This window comes from Globicephala melas, chromosome 1 (genome assembly GCF_963455315.2).
Source record: "Globicephala melas chromosome 1, mGloMel1.2, whole genome shotgun sequence".
Lineage (NCBI taxonomy): Eukaryota > Metazoa > Chordata > Mammalia > Artiodactyla > Delphinidae > Globicephala > Globicephala melas.
Window position 1 is genome coordinate 77,359,527 of NC_083314.1, and position 26,184 is coordinate 77,385,710.

At 42.9% G+C, this 26,184-nt stretch overlaps 1 protein-coding gene and 1 pseudogene across 1 annotated transcript; both read right to left on the reverse strand.

Annotated features, from left to right (window-relative positions):
- Positions 1-623: 623 nt before the first annotated feature.
- On the reverse strand, positions 624-1,287 carry LOC115844589 (N-alpha-acetyltransferase 50 pseudogene; annotated as a pseudogene).
- Positions 1,288-20,642: 19,355 nt separating this feature from the next.
- PRR9 (proline rich 9) lies at positions 20,643-21,514 on the reverse strand. The gene is made up of 2 exons (XM_030842092.1): positions 21,478-21,514; positions 20,643-21,013 (listed from the first exon to the last, which is right to left on the reverse strand). The coding sequence occupies exon 2, from the start codon at positions 20,991-20,993 to the stop codon at positions 20,643-20,645; it is 351 nt and encodes a 116-aa protein (XP_030697952.1). The 5' UTR covers positions 20,994-21,013; positions 21,478-21,514.
- Positions 21,515-26,184: the final 4,670 nt, after the last annotated feature.

Sequence of the window (26,184 nt, forward strand, 5' to 3'; positions counted from 1 at the left end):
GCCCACTCATTAGCGAAAAGCAGTTTAACTCAAATGCTGAGACCAAAGTATAATACTACCTACTCAGACAGTCCCACCCACCGTCAGCCACCAGCGAGGAAGGAAGAAATAACTGCTTAACAGAACAAAATAAGCTTAGTATTTCTTACAAGGATAACAATGGTCTAACTCTTGAGATAATACTCAGAAGGACAAAAGGTGGAGTGAAGGCAATGTACAGGGATTAGTATCCACAAAATCTTGAAATCCCCAAAGTACCACAAAAACACTGAACTTGTCTATGAGTTGGAGAACAAGATATTGCTGCTGCTGCTTCTTGTCCTTTGAAATATACAATATTTTGTAGACCCTGCCCTTCAATGTGAAAGCAGGACATTAAAAAAAAATTGAAATTGACACTCAAGTTTTTTGGGACCATATATCTTAACTGTGAAACTAAACAGATCTATACCTTCTCCTTCCTACAATCAAACCACCTCACAAAAATAAGAAAACTAAAACAATCCAAACATGATTAATAAGTCCTTAAAAGTTTAAAATTTTTAGAGGAAAGGGAAGGAAGTTTTGAAAGGAGGAAACACAAGAACAAGGAAGGGGGAAAGCTTTAAAAGAAAGGAGGGGGGGAATCAATGGGCCTCTCTTTTATTTGGTGACAAGCAAGTGCAAGAAAGTTCATCTGTAATTTGTTCAGTTGTCTGTCTTTTGCACATCTGTGTTCTGGCCAGAAGGGACTTTGAGGTTTTTCTGCAGCACGTGAGCATCAGCGGGCTCTATCCTCTTACAGTAGTTCTTCTTTGTCTCAATAATCTCAAAGCCAAACTTTCTGTAGAAGTCAATTGCAGACTCATTGCTGATCTGGACATGCAGATAGATGTTGTCAAAAGTGCCATCTTTTTCACAGATGTTTAAGACATGATTTAACATTTTAGTTCCTATTCCTAGCCTTCAGTATGGTGCCAGACATCCTAGTGTCACGATGTAAAGTCCCTTCTGATTCTGTTAATGATCCACCCTACAGCATACTGCACCTACTGCAATACCATTGAAATAGGCAAGTTTTGCTAGCTCGCCAACCTCCAGCGCATTCTTATAGAACTTGTCATTGGAGCTGACTGGAAAGATGACCTGGTTTAATCTCTTCAATTGTTTAATATCATGTGGTGTCACGTCTCTCAGCTCGATCCGGCTCCCTTTCATCTTCCCCGCCTGCTGAGGCCGTTGTTACCACCGATAGCAACGCCGTTGTCGTCGCCGCCCTGAGCTCTCCGCGCCCTCAGCTCGGGCAGCTCCACCCCGCAAGCCAGCTTCCTCGCTTAGGGCAGGGAGCTGAGCGGGTGACGGAGGCCGCGCGGCCTTGCGTCTCCAGAGAGGGCGGGGGTACTTCCCGCCGCCGCGCTGCTGCCGCCGCTTCTCCACACGTGCACACGGGGCACTCGCCTCCAGCCCGCCGCCGCAGCAGTCGCCAGCCAGACCCGCCGCCACGCTGTGCTGGATGAGTCTTTCATCCGTTCTCTCTCCTCAACTCCTACACTCCCTGCCCCTACCCCCAGCCCAGGACTTTGGACCTCAACTTGCGCTTAAGAAAATAGAAGCCTTCAGCTGAGAGCTTCCTTGTCTCCCCTCCACCAAAGCAACCAGCCTGCCTGCCTTTGCGCCTGTCTTCCTCATCCTCCCTCCGGTCAAAGCTGAGCAGGTGCCCCTCCTCCTCCTAAAGAACTGTCCCTCCACGCGGGTCCTTCCATTCACACACGCTTATTAATACACGCTGTGGACCAGCCACTGCTCTGATGGTAGGGATAGAATCGTGAAGAAGATGGAGAAATTCATGCACTCTTGGAGCTCATATTCTAGTGGGAAAAGTCAGAAAATAAACATGCAAAAAATAATATTATTTCAGACAAGACCTAAGAAGCAAATGAACTCAATACATAGAAAAGAGAATGATGATGATGATGGTGATGGTGATGATGAGGGTGCATGTGTGTATGTGCTTGGGAGGCCATGAATGACCTTTCTGAAGAATTAGCATGTGAGCTGAGACTTAAAACAGTGCGGCTGCCAGGCCTGCTTTTTAAGTCCTCCAGTCCTCAGTTTCTCCTTCCTTTTCTATCTTCAATCTTCCCCTCTCCACTGGATCATTTCTTAGTGTCCTTTATCCTAAGAAAAAAGAAACATCAAAAGTTTCCTTGGCTCCTTGTTTCCCTCCAGCTATCACCCCATTTCTCTGTTCATGTTCACAGCCAAACATCTTGAAAAACAGTCCACTAAGACCGTCCCTGACTCCGAACCACCCTTTGTTCCTCAGTCCCCTCCCCTATTCTATTCTGGCTTCTGTGCCATCACCCAGACTACTCTTGTCAAGGCACCAGCGACCTCTGTGTTCCCTGACCTATTAGTGTTGTTTGACCCAACTGATTCTCCTTGCTTTCTTGGGCTCCTCTCTCCTCCAGTCTCTCCAGACCTCGCCTTCCTTCCCTGGATGCTCCTGATCAGCTGGCTGACCAGCTCCTCTCCTCCACTGCCAACCTTGAGACCCTGCAGTGTCCCCTGCTCTGTGGGGCTGCTTCTCTTCTCCTTGGGTGATCGCAGCTATTCCCACAACTTTATTCCCACATTACCTTCTATGTGATGATGACTCTCAAATGTGTATTTCTGGCCGAAACGTCTCTGAGCTCCAGACTTAAATATCCAATTATCTATTAGTTTTTATCTCTCTGTAAGGCTCCACCATCCACCAAGCCTGAAACATGGGAGTGTTTCTCTATTTTTTTTCTCTCCTTTACTCCATACATAGAATCCACCTGTTAAAAATTCCTACCAGGCACTTCTCAGATGCATCCTCTTCTGTCTCCACTGCTGCCATCTATCATCTTTACCCATAATAACAGTAACAGGGCCTTTCATGCTTGCTCTGTCATCCATCCTTTATCAACTTTGCAGATAGTGTCATCTTTTTTTTTTTAAACGTCTTTATTGGAGAATAATTGTTTACATTGTTGTGTTAGTTGCTACTGTATAACAAAATGAATCAGCTATACTTATACATATATCCCCATATATCCTCCCTCTTGTGTCTCCTTCCCGCCCTTCCTATCCCACCCCTCTAGGTGGTCACAAAGCATGGAGCTGATTTCCCTGTGCTATGCAGCTGCTTCCCACTAGCTATCTATTTTACGTTTGGTAGTATATGTAAGTCCATGCTACTCTCTCACTTCGTCCCAGCTTACCCTTCCCACTCCCTGTGTCCTCAAGTCCATTCTCTACGTCTGCGTCTTTATTCCTGTCCTGCTCCTAGGTTGTTCAGAACCATTTTTTAAAAAAATTAGATTCCATATATATATGTTAGCATATGGTATTTGTTTTTCTCCTTCTGACTTACTTCACTCTGTATGACAGACTTTAGGTCCATCCACCTCACTACAAATAACTCAATTTCATTTCTTTTTATGGCTGAGTAATATTCCATTGTATATATGTGCCACATCTTCTTTATCCATTCATCTGTCGATGGACACTTAGGATGCTTCCATCTCCTGGCTATTGTAAATAGAGCTTCCATGAACATTGTGGTATATGACTCTTTTTGAATTATGGTTTTCTAAGGTATATGCCCAGTAGTGCGATTGCTGGGTTGTATGGTAGTTCTATTTTTAGTTTTTTAAGGAACCTCCATACTGTTTTCCATAGTGGCTGTATCAATTTACATTCCCACCAACAATGCAAGAGGGTTCCCTTTTCTCCACACCCTCTCCAGCATTTATTGTCTGTAGATTTTTTGATGATGGCCATTCTGACTGGTGTGAGGTGATACCTCATTGTAGTTTTGATTTGCATTTCTCTAATGATTAGTGATGTTGAGCATCCTTTCATGTGTTTGCTGGAAATCTGCATATCTTCTTTGGAGAAATGTCTATTTAGGTCTTCTGCCCATTTTTGGATTGGGTTGTTTGTCTTTTTGATATTGAGCTACATGAGCTGCTTGTGTATTTTGGAGATTAATCCTATGTCCGTCACTTCTTTTGCAAATATTTTCTCCCATTCTGAAGGTTGTCTTTTCACCTTGTTCATGGTTTCCTTTGCTGTGCAAAAGCTTTGAAGTTTCATTAGGTCCCATTTGTTCAATTTTGTTTTTATTTCCATTTCTCGAGGAGGTGGGTCAAAAAGGATCTTGCTGTGATTTATGTCATAGAGTGTTCTGCCTATGTTTTCCACTAAGAGTTTTATAGTGTCTGGCCTTACATTTAGGTCTTAATTCATTTTGAACTTATTTTTTTGTATAGTGTTATGGAGTGTTTTAATTTCATTCTTTTACATGTAGCTGTCCAGTTTGCCCAGCATCATTTATTGAAGAAGCTGTCTTTTCTCCACTGTATATTCTTGCCTCCTTTATCAAAGATAAGGTGACCATGTGTGCGTGGGTTTATCTCTGGGGTTTCCATCCTGTTCCATTGATCTATATTTCTGTTTTTGTGCCAGTACCATACTGCCTTGATTACTGTAGTTTTGTAGTATAGTCTGAAGTCAGGGAGCCTGATTCTTTCAGCTCCGTTTTTCTTTCTCAAGATTGCTTTAGCTATTCGGGGTCTTTTGTGTTACATACAAATTGTGCAATTTTTTGTGTTAGTTCTGTAAAAAATGCCATTTGTTGTTTGATGGGGATTGCATTGAATCTGTAGATTGCTTTGGGTAGTAGAGTCATTTTCACAATGTTGATTCTTCCAATCCAAGAACATGGTATATCTCTCCATCTGTTTGTGTCATCATTAATTTCTTTCATCAGTGTTTTATAGTTTTCTGTATACAGGTCTTTTGTCTCCTTAGGTAGGTTTATTACTAGGTATTTTATTCTTTTTGTTGTAATGGTAAATGGGAGTGTTTCCTTAATTTCTCTTTCAGATTTTTCATCCTTAGTGGAGAGGAATGCCAGAGATTTCTGTGCATTAATTTTGTATCCTGCTACTTTACCAAATTCATTGATTAGCTCTAGTAGTTTTCTGGTAGCGTCTTTAGGATTCTCTATGTATATTATCATGTCATCTGCAAACAATGACAGTTTTACTTCTTCTTTTCTGATTTGGATTCCTTTTATTTCTTTTTCTTCTCTGATTGCTGTGGCTAAAACTTCCAAAACTATGTTGAATAAGAGTGGTGAGAGTGGGCAACCTTGTCTTGTTCCTGATCTTAGTGGAAATGGTTTCAGTTTTGCACCATTGAGAATGATGTTGTCTGTGGGTTTGTCATATATGGTGTTTTTTATGTTGAGGAAAGTTCCATCTATGCCTACTTTCTGCAGGGTTTTTATCATAAATGGGTGTTGAATTTTGTCAAAAGCTTTTTCTGCATCTATTGAGATGATCATATGGTTTTTCTCCTTCAATTTGTTACTATGGTTTCTCACATTGATTGATTTGCGTGTATTGAAGAATCCTTGCATTCCTGGGATAAACCCCACTTGATCATGGTGTATGATCCTTTTAATGTGCTGTTGGATTCTGTTTGCTAGTATTTTGTTGAGGATTTTTGCATGTTTGTTCATCAGTGATATTGGCCTGTAGTTGTCTTTTTTTTGTGACATCTTTGCCTGATTTTGGAATCAGGGTGATGGTGGCCTCATAGAATGAGTTTGGGAGTGTTCCTCCCTCTGCTATATTTTGGAAGAGTTTGAGAAGGATAGGTGTTAGCTCTTCTCTAAAAGTTTGATAGAATTCACCTGTGAATCCACCTGGTTCTGGGCTTTCGTTTGTTGGAAGATTTTTAATCACAGTTTCAATTTCAGTGCTTGTGATTGGTCTGTTTATATTTTCTATTTCTTCCTGGTTCAGTCTCAGAAGTTTGTGCTTTTCTAAGAACTTGTCCATTTCTTCCAGGTTTTCCATTTTATTGGCATATATTACTTATAGTGATCTTTCATGATCTTTTGTAGTTCTTCAGTGTTGGTTGTTCCTTCTCTTTATTTGTTTGTAATTCTGTTGATTTGAGTCTTCTCCCTTTTTTTATGATGAGTCTGGCTAATGGTTTATCAATTTTGTTTATCTTCTCAAAGAACCAGCTTTTAGTTTTATTGATATTTGCTATTGCTTTCTTTGTTTCTATTTCATTTATTTCTGCTCTGATCTTTGTGATTTCTTTCCTACTGCTAATTTTGGGTTTAGTTTGTTCTGCTTTCTCTAGTTCCTTTAGGTGCAATGTTAGATTGTTTATTTGAGCTGTTTCTTGTTCCTTGAGGTAGGATTGTATTGCCATAAACTTCCCTCTTAGAACTGCTTTCGCTACATCTCATAGGTTTTGGGTGATCTTGTTTTCATTGTCATTTGTTTCTAGGCATTTTTTGATTTCGTCCTTGATTTCTTCAGTGATCTCTTGGTTATTTAGTAGTGTATTATTTAGCCTCCATGTGTTTGTATATTTTACAGTTTTTTTCTTGTAATTGATATCTAGTCTTACAGCATTGTTGTCGGAAAAGATACTTGATACAATTTCAATTTTCTTAAATTTACCAAGGCTTGGTTTGTGACCCAAGTTATGGTCTATCCTGAAGAATGGTCCATGAACACTTAAGAAAAAAGTGTATTCTGTTGTTTTTGGATGGAATGTCCTACAAATAGCAATTAAGTCCATCATGTTTAATGTACCATTTAAAACTTGTGTTTCCTTATTTATTTTCATTTTGGTTGATCTGTCCATTGGTGAAAGTGGGGTGTTAAAGTGCCCTACTCTGATTGTGTTACTGTCTATTTCCCCTTAATGGCTGTTAGCATTTGCCTTATGTATTGATGTGCTCCTATGTTGGGTGCATAATATTTACAATTGTTATATCTTCTTCTTGGATTGATCCCTTGATCATTATGTAGTGTCCTTCTTTGTCTCTTGTAATAGTCTTTATTTTAAAGTCTATTTTGTCTAATATGAGAATTGCTACTCCAGCTTTCTTTTTATTTCCATTTGCAAGGAATAACTTTTTCCATCCCCTCACTTTCAGTCTGTATGTGTCTCTAGGTCTGAAGTGTGTCTCTTGTAGACAGCATATATATGGGACTTGTTTTTGTATCCATTCAGCCAGTCTATGTCTTTTGGCTGGAGTGTTTAATCAATTTACATTTAAGATAATTATTGATATATATATTCCTATTCCCATTTTCTTAATTGTTTTGGGTTTGTTATTGTAGGTCCTTTCTGTCTTTTGTGTTTTCTGCCTAGAGATTTTCCTTTAGCATTTGTTGTAGAGCTGGTTTGGTGGTGATGAATTCTCTTAGCTTTTGCTTGTCTGTAAAGCCCTTATTTTCTCTATCGAATCTGAATGAGATCCTTGCTGAGTAGAGAAATCTTGGTTGTAGGTTTTTCCCTTTCATCACTTTAAATATGTCCTGCCAGTCTCTTCTGGCTTGCAGAGTTCCTGTTGAAAGATCAGCTGTTAATCTATGGGGATTCCCTTGCTTGTTATTTTTCCCTTGCTGCTTTTAATATTTTTTTTTGTTTAATTTTTGATAGTTTGGTAAATATGTGTCTTGGCGTGTTTCGTCTTGGAATTTTCATGTATTTGACTCTCTATGCTTCCTGGACTTGATTGACTATTTCCTTTCCCATATTAGGGAAGTTTTCAAGTATAATCCTTTGAAATATTTTCTCAGTTCTTTCTTTTTCTCTTCCTCTTCTGAGACCCCTATAATTTGAATGTTGTTGCGTTTAATGTGGTCTCAGAAATCTCTGAGACTTTCCTCAACTCTTTTCATTTTTTTTTCTTTATTTTGCTCTGTGGTAGTTATTTCCACTATTTTATCTTCCAGGTCACTTTTCTGTTCTTCTGTCTCAGTTATTCTGTTAATGATTCCTTCCTGAGAATTTTTAATTTCATTTATTTTGCTGTTCATCATTGTTTGCTTGCTCTTTAGTTCTTCTAGGTCCTTGTTAAAAGTTTCTTGTATTTTCTCCCTTCTATTTCCAAGATTTTGGATCATCTTTACTATCATTACTCTGAATTCCTTTTCAGGTAGACTGCCTATTTCCTCTTCATTTTTTTGGTCTGGTGGGTTTTTACCTTGCTCCTTCATCTGCTATGTATTTTTCTGTCTTCTCATTTTGCTTAACTTACTGTGTTTGGGGTTGCCTTTTCGCAGGCTGCAAGTTTGTATTTCCCATTGTTTTTTGTGTCTCCCCCAGTGGGTAATGTTGGTTCAGTGGGTTGTGTACGCTTCCTGGTGGCGGGGACTGGTGCCTGTGTTCTGGTGGATGAGACTGGATCTTGTCTTTTGGTGGGTGGGACTGCATCTGGTGGTGTGTTTTGGGGTGGCTGTGGTCTTATTATGATTTTAGGCAGCCTCTCTGCTAATGGGTGGGGTTGTGTTCCTGTCTTGCTAGTTGTTTGACATGGTGTGTCCATCACTGGAGCTTGCTGGGTGTTGATTGGAGCTGGGTTTTAACGTTGAGATGGAGATCTCTGGGAGAGCTCTGACCAATTGATATTATGAGGGGACAGGAGGTCTCTGGTGGTCCAATGTCCTGAACTCGGCTCTCCCACCTCAGAGGCTCAGGCCTGACACCTGGCTGTGGAGCACCAAGACCCTGTCAGTCACACGGCTCAGAAGAAAAGGCAGAAAAGAAAGAAAGAAATATAAAGTTATTAAAATAAAAAATTTAAAAATATATTATTAAAATAAAAAAGTAAGAAAAAAAAGAAGATAGCAACCAAACCAATAAACAAATCCACCATGATAACAAGTGCTAAAAACTAAAGTAAGATAAGCAGATAAATAAGATACTAGTCAATCACATACAGCAAACCCCAAGTCTACAGTTGCTCCCAAAGTCCACCGCCTCAATTTTGGGATGATTCGTTGTCTCTTCAGGTATTCCACAGATGCAGGGTACAACAAGTTGGTTGTGGAGATTTAATCCACTGCTCCTGAGGCTACATGGAGAAATTTCCCTTTCTCTTCTTTGTTTGCACAGCTTTTGGGGTTCAGTTTTGGATTTGGTCCCACCTCTGCTTGTAGGTCATTCTCTTACGTCTGTTCTTCACCCAGACAGGAGAGGGTTAAAGGAGCTGTTGATTAAGGGGCTGTGGCTCACTCAGGCTGGGGAGAGGGAGGGGTACTGAATGCAGGTGAGCCTGCAGTGGCAGAAGCCAGTGAGACGTTGCAACAGCCTGTGGGCACACCGTGTGTTCTCCCAGGGAAGTTGTCCCTGGATCATGGGACCCTGGGAGTAACAGGCTGCACAGGTTCCCAGGAGGGGATGTGTGGATAGTGACCTGTGCTTGCACACAGAATTCTTGGTGGCTGCAGCAGCAGCCTTAGTGTTCCATGCCCGTTTCTGGTGTCCACACTGATAGTTGCGGCTCACACCCATCTCTGAAGCTCGTTTAGGCAATGCTCTGAATCCCCTCTCCTCGTGAACCGCAAAACAATGGTCTCTTGCCTCTTAGGCAGTTCCAGACTTTTTCCTGGACTCCCTGCCGGCTAGCTTTGGCACACTAGCCCCCTGCAGGCTCTGTTCACATAGCCACCCCCAGTCCTCTCCCTGGAATCTGACCTCCTAGGACCAAGCCTCAGCTCCCAGCCCCACCGACCCTGGCGGGTGAGCAGACAAGCATCTCAGGCTGGTGAGTGCTGGTCGGCACCAGTCCTCTGTGTGGGAATCTCTCCGCTTTGCCCTCTGCACCCCTGTTGCTGCGCTCTCCTCTGTGGCTCTGAAGCTTCCCCCCCGGCCACCCCTGGTCTCCACCAGTGAAGGAGCTTCCTAGTGTGTGGAAACTTTTCCTCCTTCACAGCTCCCTCCCAGAGGTGCAGGTTCTGTCCCTACTCTTTTATCTGTGTTTTTCTTTTTTCTTTTGCCCTATCCAAGTATGTGGGGAGTTTCTTGCTTTTGGGAATTGTGAGGTCTTCTGCAGCATTCAGTAGGTGTTCAATAGGAGTTTTTCCACATGTAGATGTATTTTTGATGTATTTGTGGGGAAGAAGGTGATCTCCAGGACTTACTCCTCCACCATCTTGAAGGTCCTGGCCAGATGGAGTCATTTTTTAAGGCCTTGAATCAAATCAAATGTTTCTTCTCTGCTTAAAACCCTTTGGGGTCTTCCCATTGCACTTTGAATAAAACCTTAACATCATTTATACAGCTTGAGGTCTGGTGGGATATGTGGTCATTCATATTAACAAGGATACACATATGCGTGTACATATTCACCCTGGCCACAAGATCCCTGAGCCAAGATAACCTATTGGTAGGGGTCTGGGACTCATCAGTGTCTTGCAGACCCAATACCCAGTATAATGCCTGACATGTAATTTGTGTTCAAAAATAATCGTTGAATAATAGATTAATGAAAGAAGTTTATTTGATATCATATTGAGTTTTACTGAATGGGAAGATATTATGCATGTTACCATTAACTTTGGAAGGTATTATGGAGAACATCTATTTTAAGTATAATGCAGACTCTGGAGCCAGACAACCTGGATTTAAAACTCAACTTTCTTAGTTATCATCTGTGAGACGCTAACTTACTTCACTTCTTTGAACCTCAGTTTCTTGTCTATAAAATAATGATAATAAGATGGCCTACTGCTATTATATATAGAATTGATGAACTACCAGGTCCTACTGTATAGCACAGGGAACTATATTCAATATCTTGTGATAAACCATAATGGAAAATAATAAAAGAAAAAGAATGTATACTTGCGTGTAACTGAATCACTTTGCTGTACAGCAGAAATTAACACAACCTTGTACAACAATGTAAACTATACTTTAAGAAAATAAACTAAAAAAAAGATGGCCTACTTCTTTTGGTTGTTATAAGGATTATAATGGTTAATATACATGAAGTGCTTAGAAAATATCTGCCACAGAGTATTTTCCATTATTATTATTATTATTATTATTACTCTACTCTCTACCTGGTACAGGAATGACTCCAACATTCCTGGCAGGTAGTTTTGCAATTCTAGTGATGGGGAATGCTCTTCCTGAAATCTTGAGCTACTTCTAACAAAATTCAAAGCTATTTATTGTAGGATTGGCCCCCTTCATTAGCATGGAAATCTATGCCAATAGTGACTCTATGCTAATTGTAATTAAAGGTTGATTCCGGGACCCAATTCCAACGTGTGTGTGTGTGGGTTCTCCCACACTAACAAGCAATTTCCAGACACCAGCTGGGTGTCCTAATAATTCAACTCAATTCTGACACTATCTACCTGGAGATGACATCAGATTCCACAGGTTAAGAGCTCAGTTGTACAAGATTTCACCTTTGCCCTTGCCCACCCCCACCCCCAACTGCAAATGGCAGTCACTAGTCCAGATTGTTACCTGTGCTTCTGAGGGACTGGCTAGAGAAATCAGTTTCCCTGTGCAACTCCCTCCTTGGGTTCCATTAATTTGCTAGAGCAGCTCTCAGAATTCAAAGAAACACTTTACTCACTAGATTACCAGTTTATTATGAAAGGATGTAACTCAGGAACAGCTCGATGGACAGATGCAGAGATGCATAGGGCAAGGTATGGGGAAAGGGCCCAGAGCTTCCATGTCCTCATGGGGAGTGCCACTCTCCCCTAATCTCCATGTGTTCACCAAACCTGGAAGTTCTCTGAACCCACTCCTTTTGGGTTTTTATGGAGACGTCATTATATAGGCATGATTGATTAAAACATCAGCCATTGGTGATTGGTTCAAGCTTTAGGCCTTCTCCCCTCCCCAGAGGTCAGGGGGTGAACTGAAAGTTTCAACCCTCCAATCACTTGGTTGATAACCGGCCCCTGTCCTTAGGTAGGGCCCCAAAGTCACCTCATTAATATAACAAAAGACAGCTCTATGGTTTTCTTAGGAAATTCCAAGGGTTTTAAGAGCTCTGTGCCAGAAATGAGGATGAAGACCAAAACTATATTTTTTATTATAAATCACAGTATTACAGTAATAATCTTAATAACCCCTCGTATTTTACCAGTTACAAGGTGCTTTCACAAATATCTCATTTGATCCTGAGGATAGCCATCTAGGAGAAGTGTGGGTGAGTGATTGTCATTTCAATTTTACAGATATAGAAACTGAGACTGGGAGATTTGCCCAAGGTCGTGCAGCTACTAAGTAACCCAGGGCTCCATGATAAAAAAATTTCCAGGTGGAGGGCTTGTCTACCAAGGCTGTGTAAAATCATCCACTGGGACCATGAAAAAATATTTGAACTTTTCTCTATATTTGTCTCATCCTTTAAAATCATCTACATTTTACGTTTGTTTTCTAACTTATATAATGTTAGGATGATGGTACATATTGATTGCTTATAAATAACATATATGTATTATATGACGAGCTCAAATAAAACTTTAAACTTTTCATTAAAGTATGCTTTCATGAAAGTATCTAGAAAAGTGTAAATATCATGAGTGCACCGCTCAATGAATTTTCACAAACTGAACACACCAAGGTAAGCAGCTGTCAAATCAAGAAACAGAATATTACCAGTGATATTACCACGGTCTCCCTTCTGCTCCCTCCCATTTATTACCATCCACCCCCAACTCCTGTAACAGCTATCCTAATCTCTACAACACAGATTTGCTTTGCTAGTTTTTGCACGTTATGTAAATGATATAAATGGAACCATACAGCATGCTTTATGTTGAGCCATATGAAATGGTCAATATTCAGCAGTTTTTGATCTTCATAAAGACAATTTCATGTGGTTCATCCTAATACTTTGTGTGTGTTTCCTTTCTCCCTTACTTAATTTTTACTTGTGAGAATCATCTATGTTGATGTGTGTAGCTGTACATCATTCGTACGCATCACCGTACGCTATCACATTACGTGACTGTACCACAATTAGTTTATTCATTGATGGGCATTTGTGTAGTTTCTGATATCTGGCTATTATGAATAATACTTGAATGAACATTCTAATATCTGACTTTTAGTGACCACGTGCCGGGTATATGCCTAGGAGAGGAGTTCCTCCGTCATTGGCTTTCCTGATATTCAGCTTCAGTAATTGCTGCCAAAGAGTTTTCCAAAGTGGCTGCACCAATTTGCACTCCCGCAACCTCTCCAACACTGCACATTCTGTCTTTTTAATTTTAGCTCTTCCAGCGGGTGTGCTGTTAGAGGTTTTAATTTGTACTTCTCTGATGAATAATGAGGTGAACATGCCTTTATCATGTGCTCATTGGTCATGCTCAAATATTTTGTATTAAAAGGTAGTGCACCGTAAAGAGTTTCAAGACTTGGGAAGAGTGGGATATTTTCTCTAATAGCCTGGACTACTTTTTTCTCAGACTGCTGTGCGGGAGGAAGTCCCTGTCTTCTGGTGCTGAGACCAGGGGAAAGGGAGTGGGCGCAAATGGAGAGGGGACATGAAGACTTCCCCTTCTCCTTTCCGCAGGGTTGGCCCTGGGTGTGAGAAACTTGTTCTGCAACCAGCACTCAGTTTTCTGCCCTGATGTGGTGTGTTCCTGGTCCTGGGGTCCTGGGGCAGATGTCTTTTCAGTGACTGGCTGGCAAAGGCTGTTTTCACTACATTCAGAGCAGCCTGTTAGGAATTTAAGTGCAAGACTAAGTGAGACTTAAAGGACTAATAAAATATCGAGTCCAAACTTCCTATAACCTTCTTGGGTAGTCATTGGCCTCTTCTTGCATACTTTCAGCGACGGTGAACTCACTACTGCATGTGAAATCCTTTTCATTGCTGGGCTATTTAATTCCTGATATGAACAGAAATCTGCCTTTCTGTACCCTGAACTCACGGACCCATGCTCTTTCCTCTGGGATCACATTTGAAAGGTCTGAAGACAGCTGTCGTGTGCCCTCTAAGTCTTGCCATCTTTGTATGAAACTCCCCCATTTCTCACTCACGGCTCACGTGACAAGAGGCCTCACCCTTCTGCTCACATTCATTTGGATAGAGTAAAAGTTGGTCAGTGTCCGCCTTCAAGGGCAGTGTCCAGGAGGAGACTCCAGAGGCTGCTGACCTGTCCAGCTCTGTTGCAGATGCATCTCTCTCTGTGTTAGCACAGAGAGAGCTGCATCTGCTCCCAGCCTCCACATGGCCAGACGCTTCAGATCATTCACTTTTCCATTCAGACCTCATGTGCTAAGATAGGCTTTTCCAGACTACCTGTCTAAACAGACTTCCTCACCAGACACTGTCTCGTCATCTTGTTTTATTCTCTACATTTTCTTATTTATGCATTTGTTTAGTTGCTTTTCGTCTGTCTTCCTGCATTCATCTAAGCTCTGGGAGGCAGATCTTTATGTATCTCATTCATCACTGTATCTCCAGTGCTTGGAACAGTGCTGGCCCATACAAGGCTCTCAGATTTTCTTTAAAGGAAAGAAATGGTGGGGTCCAGATTTGAATTCTGGCAGTCGGATTCCTGAGCTTACGTCCTGAACCCCCATGCACGTTGCCCCCACCCCATACATTATTTAACTCTGTCTTGCACATTTAGCCCTCCTCCCACTCTGTTAGATGCTACCTTTCTGTGCTCTTGCCTTCGCAAGCACCTGGCTTTGGCTGGGCCCCAGTGTGTGCGGCCATCTCTGACTCAGGCCCAGCGCTTCCATGGCCAGTAGGTGGTGCTGTTGGGAAGAGAAAAGGGGTCCCCAGGGCTTTTAAAGGCTGGCCAGTGGTTGAGACTGTTGGAGAGGAGAAGAGATGGGGGTCTTCAGGTTAGATAGCTCTGCCAGCCCACCTGCCTCTTCTTCTAGCCATTTCCAGGTGTGAGGCCAGTGTCTGTGGGAGAGAAGAGAGAGCAGGGGTGGGTGAGTCCAGACCTGGTGCCCATTGGCTGAGATGTCCTGGGGCTAATGATGGTAGTGGGGATGGAGAGGGAAGACGTGGGGATATCCCCCACTATACTACCTCTCTAAGCCAGGACCTACCAGTTCGTGCTTATACAGGGCTGATCTGGGCACCTGCCAGTTGATCTAATGTCCTCCAGCCAACACACACACACACACACACACACACACACACACACACACGCAGAATGGGGCTAGAGAGGGGCACCAGGCCGCAGGCACTAAGACTTCTGGGCTTGCAGTTTTCCGGAGAGGTCTTCCTATTCCAACCTTGGGCTGCAAATTTCTCCAGTGTAGAGAGTCTCATCTGCTCTCCCTCTGTATTCCCGTACCATGAAGCATCGTGTCTTATACATGCAGGTACCTGGTTAGGGTGATCATATCGTCTTGGTTCGTGGGGGACTATCCCAATGTTAACACCAAAGTCAGGCATCCTGGGAACCCCTTCAGTTCCAGGCCAGCCAGGATGAGTTTTGTCACCCTAACAATAAAAGAAGCCTCCTTCATCTCTGCCTCAGAGGACATGCTGGTTGGCTGACTCCGAGAGTGTCTAAAACTTAATGTGGTTGGTCCTATGAAGACAGCCAAAGAGCACAGCCAGGCCCATGGGCCGTCATCTGGGGCTGTCGTGCTGACAGGAGACACAGGCCACTCACACACAAGGCAGCTGTAAGGGACCACAGACCCCTAGGGACCAGTGTGGGTACATGGCGCCCAGGCTGAAGTGCTGCAGGGGTCTCCCTCTACACTTAGGAAGTGGGCCTGACATCATGGAAGGTTTCCTGGAGGAAGTGAGTTTGAAACACATGGGTCGGAAGACACAAGCAGGAGGAGGATCCTGGATTGGAGAGGGGCAGGTGCAGGTGGTAAGGAGGCTACGATGGTTGTCAGGTGCACATGAGCGTGGAACAGATGGACCACACTGGCTCAGGAGAGAAGGGAGGTCCAGAAGGCGAGGTAGTAAGGAATAAAGGGGAAAGAGATGTGCTAAACCCTGGCTGAGAAGATTGGATTTGGAAGTTAGTGAGGAATTACTGTAAGGTGCCACTCAGGGCTGAAGTGTTTGGCCCAAAACACATACTTAGAAAAGTCCTAAATTTGGGGGAGCCACTTCTCATCACTTACCTGTCCTCCTCCTTTCCTTTAGCCTCAAGCCATTGTCCCTCTGCTGGTCTCCAGGAGTTTGGACCCCCGAAGGGCCTCTGGGGAATATATTAGAGGTCAGAGTAATTTCCTCTGTCTCCTGACCTCGGGGTCAGGTCTTCTGAATCTCCCTGTACCACTAGGCTCCTCTGGCCCCAGTCCCAACTCTGCCCAAGAGAATTAGATGAGTGAGGTGAGTCTCAGTGCTAGACAAGCAGAGGGAAGCTTAGCTGTCACACTGGTATCATCACCCCCTAGTTGTACACCTCCAGTTCATAGAAGCATGACAAGTCCAAAAGCAGCTCCTGTCACCAGCAAACAGATCTCATCATATGAATTTTCTTAAACTGAACCCAAATTTGTAATTTCTGCCTATTTCTCTTCCAACTCCATCCTTTGCAAACTCACAGAAATCCATTTCCTCCCTCACAAAAGCACTTAAAATACGTGAGCAAGGCTATCCTGCTCCTTCGGCCAATTTCTTCTCTAGACTAAATAGATTTCAATAGTTGCTACAGTGAAAGTCCTCAGGCCACGGTTCCATCACGCATCCCCCTCCCCTGGGGCCTCTGGAGCCTGGCACGGGGCTGTGCAGAGTGGTTCTCCACAAACAGCTACCGAAGGAGTGGATGAATCCCACCACCCTCCCTTATGCTCTTGTCAGTTTGCATCTTCTCTTGGCACACAGAGCCCATGGGTCCCACACTTGTCACATATTGAGTTAACTGGGTCAAAAGTTGAAGTCAAATCAAGTTAGAGAAAATTTAAAAGTTTATGGTACGAACAAAAGGACAGTTTGCAGAACTGGAAAACTTCTAGCAGAAAGTGGCAAGAAGCTGAGAAAAAGAGGGTCGTAGCTTGGTTTCTTTTTTTTCTTTCTTTTTTTTGATGTGGACCATTTTTAGAGTCTTTATTGAATTTGTTACAATATTGCTTCTGTTTTATGTCTTGGTTGATTTGTCCCTGAAGCATATGGGATTTTAGCTCCCTGACCAGGGATCCAACCCACACCCACTGCACTGGGGAGCAAAGTCTTAACCACTGGACCACCAGGGAAGTCCCTAGAGCTCTGTTTTGAAAGTGAGGAAGTACATTGATCTCTACCGTGATTGGCCACTAGAAACCTGCATCCCTTTTTGGCTAACGGTGCTATACAAAATTACTCTTTTGTAGCTGATTGGCTGGGAAGCTATGAAATCATGCTGACATGAGGAAAGCTTAAGTTTGCTTATGGTCAGAAGCCAACAATTTGGGGGAATCAGGACAGTTTTAGTTTTGGTTATGTGGCTGTGGGTGTTTGGTGGAGGGATATATGAAAACTATGGCATCTGTTTGTGGTTTTCTTTAACAATTGTCAACAAGGACTCCTAGCATCTGCGACTCTCCCTGGTAATACGCTCCCCCCCCCCCCCCCCCGCTTCTGAAAGGCTTCAGCTCAGATGCAAATAGCTGAGGGAGTCTAGGTGCTGTGGGCTTGGTCCTGGCTGTCCCCATGGCCCAGGTCTGTGTCACTAGGGCCCCAGCTCCAGCAGCAGCAGCAGCGCAGGAAGGGCTGGGTCAGAGCTCTGTGAGCATGAGCACGGTGCGGTGGTTCCTATGACAGAGCTTGATGAAGGCCTGCTGGCTCCCTGACGTCTGCTCCCCTATCTGCAATCTGCAGGTTTGTCTCCCTCCATCTGTTGAGGCCTCCCCTGTAATCAGCGGGTTATCCTCTTTTGGATATGGCTGGACTCCCCCTGCTTGTCTGCCCCGTGCTTCCGCTCAGCATCTGAGTGTCTGATCTTGGACTCCAATATGTGCACACTTTTTTTTTTTTTCTTTTTTGTGGTACACGGGCCTCTCACTGTTGTGGCCTCTCCCGTTGCGGAGCACAGGCTCTGGACGCGCAGGCTCAGTGGCCATGGCTCACGGGCCCAGCCGCTCCGCGGCATGTGGGATCTTCCCGGACCGGGGCACGAACCCGCGTCCCCTGCATCGGCAGGCGGACTCTCAACCACTGCGCCACCAGGGAAGCCCTGTGCACACTTTTAATGCCAGAGATCAAAGACGTTCCCTGGGCTTGAGCCAGGCTGGAAAAATGTCCCAGAACATCCTCAGCCCAGTCAGAAGCTTTCCTGCTGGGAAGGCTCTCTGGAGTCTCTTTGCAGGCTGGGGCCCTGGGGAGCAGCTGGCTTATTCCAAAATTGGAAAATGGAAGAGAAAACTTGTTCCAAGCAGGCAAGAGAACTGATTCAGACCCCTGGAGATGTTCAGGGACTTGATATGTGCAGGAGGTTTTGGAAAGTGTCCTTTGGCATGTGTGGCCCGTGGAAAGACAGCTCTCTAGCTCTGCACAGGGATGCTGCCTGCTTGGATCTTCAGCACCTGCCACCTGGTAGGTGATCAGTGAGTGCTTCTTAGGTTCATGAATGAATGAATGAGAAGAAGACAGCTTCTAGAAACTTCATCTGTGTGCCATGGGCACTTTCCTCATGCAAATAGGAGTCTGTTGTGGAGTCAAGAGAAACTCTGGTTAGAATCTTGACTTCACTACTTACTAGCTTTGTGAGGCCAGACCAGTTCCTTAACAAAGGGGCAATATACACCCCCTGAGACTACTGCCAGGATTCCCTTAGAGAATGTGCGTAGACCTCAGGGCCTGGCACTCGCCACCTGCAGACTCAGTGAGTGCCTGAGGGCTCCATGTTGCCGCTTGAAATCTCCCCCAAGTCATCTTCCAGCTCTTTCTTGCCTTAGAAAATCTCCAAGATTGAGACACTGGGGTGGTCCCAGTGCTGGAAAGACCTCAGTTCAGCCAAACAGCTGAGACCTTGGGCTCCCCTTCAGGGAGGGGCTGTCCTGGCCATCCATGGGGGCACAGCCATACAGGCTGAGGAGAAAGGGGGACCCGGGGGATGAGGGAGGAACCTCTTTACCCCTCAGGAGGCTGGCCCTTGACTCAAGCCTCAGGGCCCAGGTCAGACCTCAGGGCACAGCTGAGAAACCGCCATTGGTTCTCTCCTGTAAGTCTGGAGTCTACTCGGCCCTTTCATGCAACCTCAGAGCCCACAGCCTTGTGTATCCTCCACAACTGGGCAGTGACAGGGTGCAGGGAGGTGACCCAGGATGCCTGACTTTTCTGAAATCTGGCCAGATGGTAGGGCAGAGTTTGTGTTCATCTCAGATGCACACCTAGGTCTTCCCTCTGACAGGGATGCTATGCTTGTGGGTATCATGGCTCTTCCATGTAACGCCCCTCCTACCCATTTTAGCCCTTTTGTCTGGAAAACAAGGATCAGAGAGGAAAGATGCTGTAGTGGAAAGAATCCTGGACCTGAAGTTTTGAGACCCCAGCCCCAGGTGGATTTTCTCAGGTGTAAAATGTGGGCATAGCTGAGCCTATGATATATTGTGGATGGGAGTGAGATGGTCCAGGTGCCCCTTAAGGAGGCTTCTTTGAGCATGGCTGTTCTATGTACCTTAGAGGGCTGTTTCTTTTTTTTTTTTTAAAAACAATTAATTAATTAATTTTTGGCTGCAATGGGTCTTTGCTGCTGTGCGCGGGCTTTCTCTACTTGCGGTGAGCGGGGCTACTCTTTGTTCCAGTGTGTGGGCTTCTCATTGTGTAGCTTCTCTTGTTGCACAACATGGCCTCTAGGCGCCCGGGCTTCAAGAGTTGTGGCTCAAGGGCTCTGGAGCGCAGGCTTAGTAGTTGTGGCATGCAGGCTTATTTGCTCTGCAGCATGTGGGATCTTCCAGGACCAGGGCTCGAACCCGTGTCCCCTGCATTGGCAGGTGGATTGTTAACCACTGTGCCACCAGGGAAGCCCTGGAGGGCTGTTTTTTATTCCTATTCCAGATTATCAAAAAAGGAAAAAATAGTCATCACAAGCACATCAGGTGGTTGGTTGGTGGAGAGGAATAAGCATGCATCAAGTCAGGCATCAGTTTTAGGATCAGCTTTATTCTGCATTTTACCTTCACCAGGGAGAAGAAAGCAAAGAAGCTGGAGAACAGATCAGCCTGCACCACACAGTCACAAATCACATCTCTAAAGAGTATACATGGTGGAAATAAAGGGCCTAAAGCAGGTCAGCAATGAAGCAAAAAGATCAACCATCAGGACCCCAAACATTTCATCTCATCTTTCCTTATTGGCTGTTTGGAATCAATTTCATTTAGTTTCCTTTTTAAAAGCACAGCCAACATTCCAACATCTAATCATTTTCTGTTCTTTTTTGGGGATGCAGAGACAAAATTACCCAGTTTTTGATTTTTGCAACATCACCAACTCCTTCTCCACAGCCATGGTGGTGGTGATCCACACAAAGACCACCAAAATTCAGTTTGTTTTGAGGCTCAAGTGAGAGGTTCACACTCTGAAAGAAGGATGGAGGCATCCTTGGCTGTTACACGCCCAGGGCTGGGTGAATTTTTGCCCCAAAGGAGCTGAACTAGGCTTCTTTGGTCGCCCCTGATAACCACATCATATTCCTACAGCAGAGACATTCTAATAGATTGTTGACAACATTTATTCACAGAGGTTGAGGAAATACAGAAAGAACTGTCTTCAGAGACACAGACCAAGTCCTGGAATACTGAAGAAGCCAGGAGGCAAGAGCAGGGTGCACATAGACGTACCTATAGGAGAAGGTCACCATGACAGGGGTTGGAGTTGGACTGGGATCATCTTCTTGACCCCCAAATGGCATTATGAGCAGCTACTTTCCCTTGCCAGGGGGTAAGCACTTCTCCTGGACTTTCTGTGGGCAAACCTCCACACGTTTTGTCTGAGATATCTCCTGGCATGTCTCCACACACTGAGGTGGGCTTTGGTCTTGACATAGAGGTAGGCATGGGTCTTGGCCTTGCTGTAAGAAGTTTTCTTGGTTTAACTCCTGGCACTGAGGAAGATGCACCTCTTGAGCTTGCACTGGGCACTTCTTTTGGCAAGGGTGCTGGCATGGGGGGAGGCACACCTCCTCAGCCTTTGCCTGGCAATGCCCTTGGGTCTTTTGAAGACTTGGAGAAAGCATGCATGGCTGTTTGCACTGCTGCTTATTAAAGGACATCCTAGGGTGATTTGCAGGACCTGAAACAAACACAAGCTTTGAAATTATTTGCATTAACAGTAACAGGCTGGGAATTGGCGGGATGAAGGATTGTTAGAGGGGAACAGGGAGCGAATGATTATTAACACTAAGAGCTCATTTCTCTGCTGATTTTTATTCCTTTCTCTTTTCTATCCCTACTTCAGCTCTCTCTGACACCCGTCTCCTAGGTGGGGATATTCTCAGAGATTTTGTCAATATCTATAGGCCCAAACTCCTAAACCCAATCCTTCCATGGATCTTTTCATTCTCTCCTATTTGACTAATCTTTTTGAAAATTAGATGCAGGAGACTAGGTAGAATACACAGAATGGTTTGAGAAGCCCAAGAAATGGCAAACCACTTCAAAAATCAGAATAAACTACAGCCCAGTAGAGGAAGAGAATAGTAGCTTCCCCAACACAGAGCAGAAAGGGAGAGAGAGGGCACAGACGTCCCCACTTACCTGATCTTCAACAACCCTCAACAAAGGATGTGGATGAGGGGGCTAGCCTGGTAGGGACTTTTATATAGTGCTTGGTCCAGCCTCCTGCAAGACAGACTGGCCACGTGGGCTGAGGTCTTAATTGTGGAGTCACCATAACAAGCTTCCTCTGAAATTGCCCATGGATTGAGTGACTGCTTGGGATGCCTGTTAATCGGCCTCCATTTTGACCTCTGGGTCCTCACCAGGCCTCAGCAGGGAGGGGCTTCTGTCATATCTCTCTTCTTTTTTTATTTATTTTTTATTTTTTTAATTTTTATTTTATTTTTATTGAGTATAATTGCCTTGCAATGGTATGTTAGTTTCAGCTTCACAACAAAATGAATCAGTTATATGTATACATATGTTCCCATATATCTTCCTGCTTGCGTCTCCCTCCCTCCCACCCTCCCTATCCCACCCCTCCAGGTGGTCACAAAGCACCGAGCTGATCTCCCTGTGCTATGTGGCTGCTTCCCACTAGCTATCTACCTTACGTTTGGTAGTGTATATATGTCCATGCCTCTCTCTCGCTTTGTCACAGTTTACCCTTCCCCCTCCCCATATCCTCAAGTCCATTCTCTAGTAAGTCTGTGTCTTTATTCCTTTTTCACCCCTAGGTTCTTCCTGACATTTTTTTTCTTAAATTCCATATATATGTGTTAGCATACGGTATTTGTCTCTCTCTTTCTGACTTACTTCACTCTGTATGACAGACTCTAGGTATATCCAACTCATTACAAATAGCTCAATTTCGCTTCTTTTTATGACTGAGTAATATTCCATTGTATATATGTGCCACATCTTCTTTATCCATTCATCCGATGATGGACATTTAGGTTGTTTCCATCTCCAGGCTATTGTAAATAGAGCTGCAATGAACATTTTGGTATATGACTCCTTTTGAATTATGGTTTTCTCAGGGTATATGCCCAGTAGTGGGATTGCTGGGTCATATGGTAGTTCTATTTGTAGTTTTTTAAGGAACCTCCATACTGTTCTCCACAGTGGCTGTAACAATTTACATTCCCACCAACAGTGTAAGAGGGTTCCCTTTTCTCCACATCCTCTCCAGCATTTATTGTTTCTAGATTTTTTGATGATGGCCATTCTGACTGGTGTGAGATGATATCTCATTGTAGTTTTGATTTGCATTTCTCTAATGATTAGTGATGTTGAGCATTCTTTCATGTGTTTGTTGGCAGTCTGTATGTCTTCTTTGGAGAAATGTCTATTTAGGTCTTCTGCCCATTTTTGGATTGGGTTGTTTGTTTTTTTGTTATTAAGCTGCCTGAGCTGCTTATAAATTTTGGAGATTAATCCTTTGTCAGTTGCTTCATTTGCAAATATTTTCTCCCATTCTGAGGATGCTTTTTTGGTCTTGTTTATGGTTTCCTTTGTTGCACAAAAGCTTTTAAGTTTCATTAGGTCCCATTTGTTTATTTTTGCTTTTATTTCCATTACTCTAGGAGGTGGGTCAAAAAGGACCTTGCTGTGATTTATGTTATAGAGTGTCCTGCCTATGCTTTCCTCTAAGAGTTTGATAGTTTCTGGCCTTACATTTAGGTCTTTAATCCATTTTGAGCTTATTTTTGTGTATGGTGTTAGGGAGTGATCTAATCTCATACTTTTACATGTAGTTGTCCAGTTTTCCCAGCACAACTTATTGAAGAGGCTGTCCTTTCTCCACTGTACAATCCTGCCTCCTTTATCAAAGATAAGGTGACCATATGTGCGTGGGTTTATCTCTGGGCTTTCTATCCTGTTCCATCTATCTATCTTTCTGTTTTTGTGCCAGTACCATACTGTCTTGATTACTGTAGCTTTGTAGTATAGTCTGAAGTCAGGAAGCCTGATTCCTCCAGCTCCATTTTTCGTTCTCAATATTGCTTTAGCTATTCGGGGTCTTTTGTGTTTCCATACAAATTGTGAAATTTTTTGTTCTAGTTCTGTGAAAAATGCCAGTGGTAGTGTGATAGGGATTGCATTGAATCTGTAGAGTGCTTTGGGTAGTAGAGTCATTTTCACAATGTTGATTCTTCCAATCCAAGAACATGGTATATCTCTCCATCTATTTGTATCATCTTTAATTTCTTTCATCAGTGTCTTATAATTTTCTGCATACAGGTCTTTTGTCTCCTTAGGTAGGTTTATTCCTAGATATTTTATTCTTTTTGTTGCAATGGTAAAAGGGAGTGTTTTCTTGATTTCACTTTCAGATTTTTCATCCTTAGTGGAGAGGAATGCCAGAGATTTCTGTGCATTAATTTTGTATCTTGCTACTTTACCAAATTCACTGATTATCTCTAGTAGTTTTCTGGTAGCATCTTTAGGATTCTCTATGTATAGTATCATGTCATCTGCAAATAGTGACAGCTTTACTTCTTCCTTTCCGATTTGGATTCCTTTTATTTCTTTTTCTTCTCTGATTGCTGTGGCTAAAACTTCCAAAACTATGTTGAATAAGAGTGGTGAGAGTGGGCAACCTTGTCTTGTTCCTGATCTTAGTGGAAATGCTTTCAGTTTTTCACCATTGAGGACGATGTTGGCTGTGGGTTTGTCATATATGGCGTTTATTATGTTGAGGAAAGTTTCCTCTATGCCTACTTTCTGCAGGGTTTTTATCATAAATGGGTGTTGAATTTTGTCGAAAGATTTCTCTGCATCTGTTGAGATGATCATATGGTTTTTCTCCTTCAATTTGTTAATATGGTTTATCACCTTGATTGATTTGCATATGTTGAAGAATCCTTGCATTCCTGGAATAAACCCCACTTGATCATGGTGTATGATCCATTTAATGTGCTGTTGGATTCTGTTTGCTAGCATTCTGTTGAGGATTTTTGCATCTATGTTCATCAGTGATATTGGCCTGTAGTTTTCTTTCTTTGTGACATCCTTGTCTGGTTTTGGTATCAGGGTGATGGTGGCCTCGTAGAATGAGTTTGGGGGTGTTTCTCCCTCTGCTATATTTTGGAAGAGTTTGAGAAGGATAGGTGTTAGCTCTTCTCTAAATGTTTGATAGAATTCGCCTGTGAAGCCATTTGGTCCTGGGCTTTTGTTTGTTGGAAGATTTTTAATCACAGTTTCAATTTCAGTGCTTGTGATTGGTCTGTTCATATTTTCTATTTCTTCCTGATTCAGTCTTGGCAGGTTGTGCCTTTCTAAGAATTTGTCCATTTCTTCCAGGTTGTCCATTTTATTGCCATAGAGTTGCTTTTTGTACTGTCTCATGATCTTTTGTATTTCTGCAGTGTCAGTTGTTCCTTCTCCTTTTTCATTTCTAATTCTATTGATTTCAGTCTTCTCCCTTTTTTTCTTGATGAGTCTGTCTAATGGTTTATCAATTTTGTTTATCCTTTCAAAGAACCAGCTTTTAGTTTTATTGATGTTTGCTATCATGTCCTTCATTTCTTTTGCATTTATTTCTGATCTGATTTTTATGATTTCTTTCCTTCTGCTAACTTTGGGTTTTTTTTGTTCTTCTTTCTCTAATTGCTTTAGGTGCAAGGTTAGGTTGTTTATTCGAGATGTTTCCTGTTTTTTAAGGTAGGATTGTATTGCTATAGACTTCCCTCTTAGAACTGCTTTTCCTGCATCTCATAGATTTTGAGTCTTCGTGTCTCCATTGTCATTTGTTCCTAGGTATTTTTTGATTTCCTCTTTGATTTCTTCAGTGATCACTTCGTTATTAAGTAGTGTATTGTTTAGCCTTCATGTGTTTGTATTTTTTACAGATTTTTTCCTGTAATTGATATCTAGTCTCATAGCGTTGTGGTCAGAAAAGATACTTGATACAATTTCAACTTTCTTAAATTTTACCAAGGCTTGATTTGTGACCCAAGATATGATCTATCCTGGAGAATGTTCCATGAGCACTTGAGAAAAATGTGTATTCTGTTGTTTTTGGATGGAATGTCCTATAAATATCAATTAAGTCCATCTTGTTTAATGTATCATTTAAAGCTTGTGTTTCCTTATTTACTTTCATTTTGGGTGATCTGTCCATTGGTGAAAGTGGGTGTTAAAGTCCCCGACTATGAATGTGTTACTATCGATTTCCCTTTTTATGGCTGTTAGTATTTGCCTTATGTATTGAGGTGCTCCTACGTTGGGTGCATAAATATTTACAATTGTTATATCTTCTTGTTGGATCGCTCCCTTGATCATTATGTAGTGTCCTTCTTTGTCTCTTCTAATAGTCTTTTTTTAAAGTCTATTTTGTCTGATATGAGAATTGCTACTCCTGCTTTCTTTTGGTTTCCATTTGCATGAAATACCTTTTTCCATCCCCTTACTTTCAGTCTGTATGTGTCCCTAGGTCTGAAGTGGGTCTCTTGTATGCAGCAAATATATGTGTCTTGTTTTTGTATCCATTCAGCCAATCTGTGTCTTTTGGTGGGAGCATTTAGTCCATTTACATTTAAGGTAATTATCGATATGTATGTTCTCATTCCCATTTTCTTAATTGTTTTCGGTTTGGTATTGTAGGTCTTTTCCTTCTCTTGTGTTTCTTGCCTAGAGAAGTTCCTTTAGCAGTTGTTGTAGAGCTGGTTTGGTGGTGCTGAACTCTCTCAGCTTTTGGTTGTCTGTAAAGGTTAATTTCTCCATCAAATCTGAATGAGATCCTTGCTGGGTAGAGTAATCTTGGTTGCAGGTTTTTCTCCTTCATCACTTTAAATATGTCCT